At 40.6% G+C, this 9,123-nt stretch overlaps 1 protein-coding gene across 2 annotated transcripts in view; it reads right to left on the minus strand.

Moving 5' to 3' along the window:
- Positions 1 to 8,521, minus strand: part of SRGAP1 (SLIT-ROBO Rho GTPase activating protein 1) — a 354,516-nt gene extending 345,995 nt beyond the window's left edge. For both annotated transcript variants that reach the window (XM_044678455.1, XM_044678454.1), the window contains exon 1: positions 8,402 to 8,521. In XM_044678455.1, the coding sequence (XP_044534390.1) occupies positions 8,402 to 8,468 (67 nt within the window). In that variant the 5' untranslated portion in view covers positions 8,469 to 8,521. The remainder of the gene's footprint in view (positions 1 to 8,401) is intronic.
- Between the last annotated feature and the right edge of the window lie 602 nt (positions 8,522 to 9,123).

The following is a 9,123-nucleotide window of genomic DNA, read 5'->3' on the forward strand; positions in this document are numbered from 1 at the left end:
AAAAACTCTGACAGGGGTCTAATTACTCAAATATACAAAGAGTTAAAGCAATTGTATAAAAAATCAAGCCATTCCCCAATTGATCAATGGGCAAGAGACATGAATAGGCAATTTTCAGGTAAAGAAATCAAAAGTATCAATGAGCACATGAGAAAGTGTTCTAAATCTCTAATAATTAGAGAAATGCAAATCAAAACAACTCTGAGGTATCACCTCACACCTAGCAGATTGTCTAAAATGAAAGAAGGGGAGAGTAATGAATGTTGGAGGGGATGTGGCAAAACTGGGACATTAATGCATTTGCTGGTGGAGCTGTGAACTGATTCAGCCATTCTGCATGGCAATTTGGAATCATGCTCAAAGGGCTATAAAAGAATGCCTGCCCTTTGATACAGCCATACCATTGTTGGGTTTGTATCCCAAAGAGATCATAGATAAACAGACTTGTATGAAAATATTTATAGCTGCGCTTTTTGTGGTGGCAACAAATTGGAAAAGGAGGGTATGTCCTTCAATTGGGGAATGGCTGAACAAATTGTGGTATATGCTGGTGATGGAATACTATTGTGCTAAAAGGAATAACAAACTGGAGGAGTTCCAGGCGAACTGGAGAGACCTCCGGGAACAGATGCAGAGCAAAAGGAGCAGAGCCAGAAGAACATTGTACACAGAGACTGATATACTGTGGTAAAATTGAATGTAATGGACCTCTGTACCAGCAGCAATACAATAACCCAGGACAATTCTGAGGGATTTATGGTAAAGAACGCTACCCACATTCAGAGGAAGGACTGCAGGAGAGGAAACATATAAGAAAAACAACTGCTTGAACACATGGGTCGGGGTGGACGTGATTGAGGGTGTGGACTCGAAACTACCACACCAATGCAACTACCAACAATTTGGGAATTGGTCTTGATCAAGGACACATGACAAAACTAGTGGAAATGTGCATCGGCCATGGGTGGGGGGAGTGCGGGGGGCGAAGGGGAAAGGAGGAGCATGAATCATGTTGTAACCATGTTAAAAATGAATATTAATAAATGTTTGGGGAAAAAAAAAAAGCAAAGTTCTAGCAGTACAAATAGCAGACAACACCTTCTTCAATCACCATCTTGCAACCCCTACAAGGTTGATCAGCTCTAACATTCATTAGAGATGGAAATTTTCATATACAAAAATGGAAATCTGGGAAGTCATCTTTGGATCTGCCAAACCATCACTCCACTTAGATACGGATTTAGAAGGCTACAGCATTCCACTCCCATCTCCAGCCCTCCTTATGCCTCAGCTGAATATATAATAGAATTGGACTTTGGGGTGGTTCTAATTTTTGACTACTAGCAGAGTCTCTTTTAATAAGTCTCCTTTTGGACACATAAGTCCAAAATATAATCAAGCTTTTAGTTTTCTCCTCCTCAGTGTAGATACAGAGTTGCCACATCATCTTTCATTTGGAAAAGTCTTTGCTGTCAAATGCATTGAAATGGGTAGAAGAAACTACATGAGTTTAATTTTTTAAAATTCCCTGAATTCAAGGAGACCTTATTCCAACTGCTGCCTAAGGAGCCCTAATTTACTTCTTCAGATGGGCTCAAGGAAGTGCTTTTGCTTCAAGATGACTTTGAGGAGGGTGGAAGTAGAAGAGAGAAACCCCTGTCCCCTAGTTTCTCTGCTAGTAGTCAAAAATTAGAACCACCGAAAGTCCAGTTCTAAAATTCTCAGTCCCTAGTCAGAGAGGAGAGAAAAGCTAGGACCACTGACTTCAACAATCCTCAAGGAGTTTCCTGACCCTTATACATGCAAACTACCAATGAAAGTCTGAAATTCTTTACTAGGGGTGGCTAGGTGGCCCAGTGGATAGAGCATTGGGATTTGAATCAGGAAGATTAATCTTGATGAGTTCAAATCTGGCCTCACACACTTACTAGTTGTGTTAACCCTGGGAAAATCATTTAACTATTTGCCACAGTTCCTGACCTATAGAATGAGTTAGAAAAGGAAACTGCAAACTATTTCGAAATCTTTGCCAAGAAAACTCTACCATGAGATCACAGCCAGACACAACTGAAATGACTGAACAACAACAATCCTTTACCGTGGAGGAGCTAGGTGGCACAGTGGGTAGTGTGCCAAGCCTGGAATCAGGAAAAGTTGAGTTCAAGACATTTATTACTACCTGTGTGATCATGGGCAAATTGTTGGCTTCAGTTTCCTTATCTATAAAATGAACTAGAGAAGGAAATGTTTGCACTGCTCCAGTATCCTTGCCAAGAAAACCCCAAAGGGGGTCTCAAAGAGTAGGACAGGCCTGAAAACAACAAAAGAGCAAATCCTAGGAAAGGCCTGAAAGTGAGACACACCCTTACAACATGTGACCATTTGATGCCTTTGCAGTCTATGCCCAAACTTCCACATTACTCTGTTTCCCATTTCTGTAACTTTGCAATTATTAAGCATCTCCTAGGTTCTAGGCACTGCAGAAAGCAATATAAATATGAAATGGTCTCAGTATTACCGCTACCTTACAGATGACAAAACTGAGATTGTTATTTTATGGGCAAAAGAAACTCCCAACAAAAAGACCCCTATTACCAAAGTGGCTCAGCAACTCCTAATGATCTCTTAATTTCCACATCAGACATATTTTTCTCAGTCCTCATCCTTAACCTCTCCACAGCATTTGGCACTGTTGGCACCCCGTCCCCCTATCACTATTCTTCCTTGGTTCTCTCACCTGGCTGCTCACTCTTGTTAGTCTCCCTTTCTAGCTTTTCTATTTTGCTGTTGTTTTTCAGTTGTGTCCAACTCTTTGTGATCCCATGAAATCCATGGGATTTTCTTAAGGATTCTGGAGTAATTTGCTCTTCCCTTCTCCAGCAGATCCAGTGGATTCTTCTGTCAGGCATTTAGAAGTTAAGTGACTTACCCAAGCTAGGAAGTGTCTGAGGCTGGATTTGAACTAAGAGCTTCCTGACTCCAGGCTCAGTGCTTTTAACTACTGAGCCAGTCACCTTCTTCTATGTGGTGCCTCTAAATCTAGATATAAAGGATCTCTCCAGGGTTTTGTCTCTTCTCTATATATATTCTAAAGACAACCTCATCAGCATCCCAGGATTTTAATGCTCATCTCTCTGCAGGTGATTCTCAGATCTAAATATCTAGGAAGTCTCCAGAGTTCCAGTCCTACACCACAAACTCTCTATTGGATATTTCAAACTGGATTTCACATAGACATCTCAATTTCAATATATCCAAAAAGAAAATTCATTATTTACCTCCAAGTCTATCCCTCTTCCTAACTTTTCTATCTTCGTTGAAGTCATCCCCATCTAGTCTTTGACATTATCCTCGACCTCTTCCTTTCTCTCCTTCATTTATCCAAACAGTTGAAGTTTAACCCTTTAACCTCCTTGACATCTCTTACACTTATTTGACCCCTTCTCTTAGCCATTCCCTTAAGTAAACTATCATTGCCTACTGCCTGGACTATTACAAAGAATACCTCTACTTTCTCTCTAGCCCAAAATATCCTATACACAGATGCCAAACAGATTTCCTTATTTACAGGTCTGACCAAGTCATTATTGTTCCCAATAAATTCCCACAGCCTTCTCAATAAACTCATGTAGCTCCATAGTACTTCCTAAATAAAATGTAAACTTCTCTGGTTTTTAAAGTCCTTCATAACCTAGCTACAACATACCTTTGCAGTCCATCTCCAAACTTCCATGTTACTCTGTTTCCCATTTCTGTAACTTTGCAATTATTAAGCATCTCCTACGTTCTAGGCACTGCAGAAAGTAAGATAAATATGAAATGGCCTCAGTATTACCGCTGCCTTATAGATGACAAAACTGAGACTCAGATCGAAGAGACTTTTGTGGGATACAGTGTGCCAAGAGTTTGACAACAAGCCACAATGGAATAAGCCCTAGATTTGGAGTCGGAAGACCTGAGCTCACAACCCAGCTCTTTCATTAACCTACATGACTTTGGACAAGTCATTCAAATCCTCTGGCACTCTCTGACCACTCAGTTGGGTTTCCAACTCTAACATTCCATGATTCCATGATTGGCAGCCCACTTTTGCCTTTGGAAAAGAGGATTTTATTAGTTTTTATTTGTCTCACTTATTCCTTTTCTGATGCATGGTGGGTCAAAAAAAAAAAAAAAAGACTAAATGGCAACAACATGCTAGTGACCCAGTAGCTTCAATGTCAACATGGAAACCTGTGGCCATATCAAAATAAACTGGCATGTCTTCATGCTCCATCTGCTCCTAAAATATACTATTTGTATTCGAGGCCACAGAGTGGTTCAAAAATAACAGATTTTTCTTGGCAGTTTCTGTGCATAATGCATAGAGATGAGTATAGAGTTACCCCTGGAAAAGTGGTAGAAGAAAATAACTGTCAGTTCATAGCAACTATCAACTATGGAGTGAAAGTCATTATCAACAAACACAACCTCTCTGCTGTCAAGTCAGTGGCACAAAGAGTCCATCCAAATGTGTCGCTGGCATTGTTGGGTTCCCATGCATGACATTACTAAGTTCTGCTGTGGATACTGCAAATATCACATGGGTCACTGAAATCCAGAGATAAACCTGGAACTTTGTGTTAGCCACTAGTCCCAATTCTTCTCCTCCCAAACAACTTTTCCCTGAATTGTTAACAAGTAACAATCAACTGGTTGCCTTCTCAATCTTTCCAGCCAAGATGGCTTCTTTCTGGCCCACATCCAGGCAGCTCTTTACCTTGGGCAAACATTGTTTCCATAAGGCCAACATTAAAATGAAAATGTTATACATGGGGCACTGGGAGCCAGGGAGATGGGGAAGAAAAGCTAGTAATATTCAATTTGAATCAATGAATATTTAGTATCTACTGTGTGTCAGACCCTAGAAACACAAAGACAAAAATGAATGGGGAGGAGTGATAACATGTAAACAAAAAAAATCAAATACTAAACATATAAAGTAATTTCTATAGGAGAGTGCACTAGCATCTAGTGAGGACAGGATAAGTTTCCTATAGGAGGAGGTCCTTGAGCTGAATTTTGATGGAAGGTAGAGATTCTAGAGGGTAGAAGTAAGGAGGGAATAAATTCCAAACAAGGGACCATTGAAAGAAAGGCATGAAGAAAGGAGAGGAAATATTGTTTAAAGGGAACAGCCAAGTTGGTCGATTTGTGTAGGGTGTAGAGTGTGGAGGAGAGAGTAATGCGCAATTATTCCAGAAAGTTAAGTTGGAACTAGGTTGTGAAGGGCTTTAAAGGCCAAACAGAGGAGTTGTATTTTGTCCCTAGAGTATTAGGAAGCCAGTAAAGAAAGCTTCTTGGACAAGTGAATGGCATTATGAGATCCATGATTTAGAAACATCACTTTGCCAGTTATGTGGCCTTTGAATTCCAAAATGGAGAACCAGTAGGTAGAGAGTGGTTAGAAAGGTATTATAGGATATAAGGGTTAAAATTAAAGTTGGACTAAGGGTAGAGTAGGCTTTTTGAGCAAGTAGAAAAACTTAGTCACATGGTTCTATTTTGTTAGACAATAAACTTTATAAAATATAATACTTGAAGTATTGGACATTAATTTAAATAGTTTATTATTATATAAATATATAGTTTTAAATTATATAATACATATAATAAACTACATAAATAGCTTAAAATGTAAAATATTTAAAGAGTGGTTGATGAGAGTCTGAACTAGATGGAAACTGTGGAGTAGAGAAACAAAAGTTTCTGTAAAGATAGAAGGGACAAGATTTGAGCAATTGATTAAATGTAAGAAATTGGGGAAAGGATATCAAGGATGACTGCAGGGAAAGAGGTGCAGAAACTGGGAAGACAGGTGGGAACTGGAGGGTAAAGGTAATGAGTTCTGTTGTGACATGTTGAATTTGAGATGCCTAATACACAGTTAGTAATGTGAAGAAAGAATGTGGCTGGATATAAACTCAGTTTCCTCATCTATAAAATGAACTAGAGAAGGAAATGGCAAACCACTCCAGTATCTCTGCCAAGAAAACCCCCAAAATGGGGTCAGGAAGAGACAGCCAAGACTGAAAAAAAAAAGAAAAAAGAAAAAATTAAAAAACAACAACAACAACAAATAAAGATCTATGAGTCAAATGCATATAAAGATAAAAGCTGAACCCATGGAAGCCTATGAGATCACAGAGAGAGTAGGAGAAAAGGGACAGAACTGAACCTTGGGATACACCTACTCATTTGGGCCAGGAGGAGAAGCAATTATATAGGAAGATGGAAAATCAGGAGAGAGCAGTATTACAAAAACTTAAGAAGGAATGCAGAGAGGTCATGAAGGATAAAACTGAGAAAAAAGGCCATCAGATTTGGCATTTTACAGATAATTACTAACCTTGGGGCAGGCAGTTTAAATAGAACGTTAGCCCTTCTAGTCTGGCTTCATATTAGTATAGTTTCATTTGTCATCTCCTTAATAGAAAGTAAGACCCTGAGGTAGTGGGGTATTAGACTAGCAAACTTTATCAGGAGAAGGAAATATCTGGAACATAGGGACCCTGACATGAGGGACAGAACAAGATGGGATGGTATCCTTGCCCAACTAAATGGCAACTTTGAAAGTACTGATGGGGAAGGTCAAGGAACAGGGGTCTGGAAATAGAGAATGTATGCCTATTGAAGACATCATCATTTATTCCACATTCCTACCTGCGGCTGACCTTGAAATATAGGTACAAAATAATGTCAAATACTAAAAAGGAATATGTTCAAGGTTGCTTATGCTTTAATGATATGGAAGTTTTACATTTGTCTCAGTTTGATATTTTTGGCACCAAGAAGCCATCCAGTGGCCATGAAACCATGGTTTCAATCATCTGAATAAGAGGTGCCATATGAATGTTTTCAAACAAGGCTCTGATTATAGACAAATGATCCATGATCCTCAAGTTGAATTAACTAAAATAATATTCAGAAGTACATTGTAGTAACTAACATTACAGCAGAAACACCAGACTATTTTATGCAGGGAGATGTCTTAAAGGGAGTCAATGGGAAAATATGCAAAGAGAAAAAGTGATGTCAAATTATGCAAATAAGAGTAAGCCCTACATTAAGAGAAACCCCAGTGGAGTTCATTCACCCAGAAGAAAATTTATTTGGTCTCTATTTGCAGTAAAGAAATAACTCAGTTAAAAACATTTTAACACTATAAATCATCCCCCAAATGCTCAAATAATCATAATTTCTTATCAGACAAATATCTGTTTCCTTGAAAACATTTGGGATCACAAATGTTTCATACCATCACAATCCTGACTTAGCATGGAGAGATGATAAGTGTCAATTTCTGACAACCATTCCAAGTTGCCTCAGATTCATACTTCCCCCTCCAAGGTCTGGATGAAATTCTAGTCTTATTTTCACAACTTGTCTACACAAAAGAAAATCCACACTTCCTCTGCCTTTGCCCTAGACAAGTTAAAAAACCCTTAAATTTCTACTGGTCCTTTCATTAAGATTCTGTTTTAAGGCAGATAAAAAGAGTGAGCTTTATGAACTTTGCATTCGAAATTCAACAGAACAGCAGCTCTCTCTAGACTCCACCCATTGTTTTAGTCAGGAAAGGTATCTCATATAGACTATAATAGCCACAGAAATCCATATTTAAAAACACTAGCCACAAAAATACCCCCCCAAAAAACACTTTTATTGAAATAAAAAAATATTTAGAAGAAAAAAAAACCTTTACTAGGTAGGTAAGTAGCCATAGAAAAGAAAATTGCCTAATCAACCTAAATGAGGTTGTGCTGTCTACATCAATTGTAATGTATAATAAGGGATTTGAAGGTAATACTCAAATACTAGAACTCTAATTTTACAAGCAAGAACTTCCAGCACATGCTAAAATAATATTACTGTGTAAGTGTGAAAGATGGTACTGTATCCTGGAATTTATCAAGAGGTCAGCTTCTATTAGATTCTGATTAGGCAAGCTTTTTTTTTTTAAGGGGTAGTTAACCCTTAATCTCTAGGGAAAAAAAAACCCACCCCTACCACAATGGTAACATTAGAAACACAAATAAACTGGGCAGTACCAGTAACACCCCTATGCCTGCTTTCCATGTAAGTTATTTGGCTGTGGGAAATGAAGTTAAGCCCATTATTATCCCTATTTACAGTGGGAAGCCAGCCTGGCAAGAGCAATTCTCGTTCCCAGTTCTCTCTGGGTCTAGCAGGACTCTGAGTAGCCCCGTACAAAGCCCGGGGTACAGCGTATCCAGGTCTCTCTGCCAGCCCCTTTGCAAAGCTGACCCGCAAGTTCAGAATTAAAGTCCCTGAGCCCAGTGACAAAGAAAGCCACGAACGCACACAAAAGGAAAGGTAGCCGCTCCCCCGCCCCGCTTACCTTTGACTTGACTTTCATACTCGGCTATGATCTCTTTGTCCTTTTTGAATCGGCTCGGGGTGGACATCGTCCAGTTGTTTCGGGGAAACGGAGGGTTAAAAAACGGGCAAGTTCTGAGCAATGGTCATAAACCACAGTGACCTCGAAGAGGTAGAGAGTTTTAGACTCCCACACGCCGGGGATCCCAGCAGCAGCAGCGGGAGGTAAAGGAAGAGGACGAGGACGAGGGCGAGGAGGAGGGTGCGAGGAAGCTGGAGCCAACTACTAGATTAATCCAGGTGCTGGCACCATCTCCTCCCAGCCCAGGCTGAGTCCGCGATCGATCGCCAGGGGAAAGGAGGCTTGAAGACAGAGAAGTGAGGCAAACTCCAGCCCGAGAGCAGCCAGTGGGGGGGCGGGGGGCGTCTCCCACCTTCGAAACCCCACCCCGGACCCTGCCCACTTCCTCTACAACCGCCGGGTCACGCCGGCTCCCTTCACCATTGTTAAGGCTGGCCTAGAAGAAAGCTTTCCCGGAGCTTTAGAAACTGAGCCGGGGAGCGCGCTCTCAGCACCCACAGTTGCAAAGAAGAGCTGAGTGTGGCAAGGGGCCCCTGGCTGCCACACACACCTCTCTGCCGCTCTTTCCTCGCCGGCTAAGCAGGCACCAGCCCTGGCACTAAACTAGTCCCGCTCTAGTTGGGGATGCTGCCGCTGCCTCTGCTCTTTCCTCCGGGGAAAAG

Source organism: Gracilinanus agilis, chromosome 5 (genome assembly GCF_016433145.1).
Source record: "Gracilinanus agilis isolate LMUSP501 chromosome 5, AgileGrace, whole genome shotgun sequence".
Taxonomy (NCBI): domain Eukaryota; kingdom Metazoa; phylum Chordata; class Mammalia; order Didelphimorphia; family Didelphidae; genus Gracilinanus; species Gracilinanus agilis.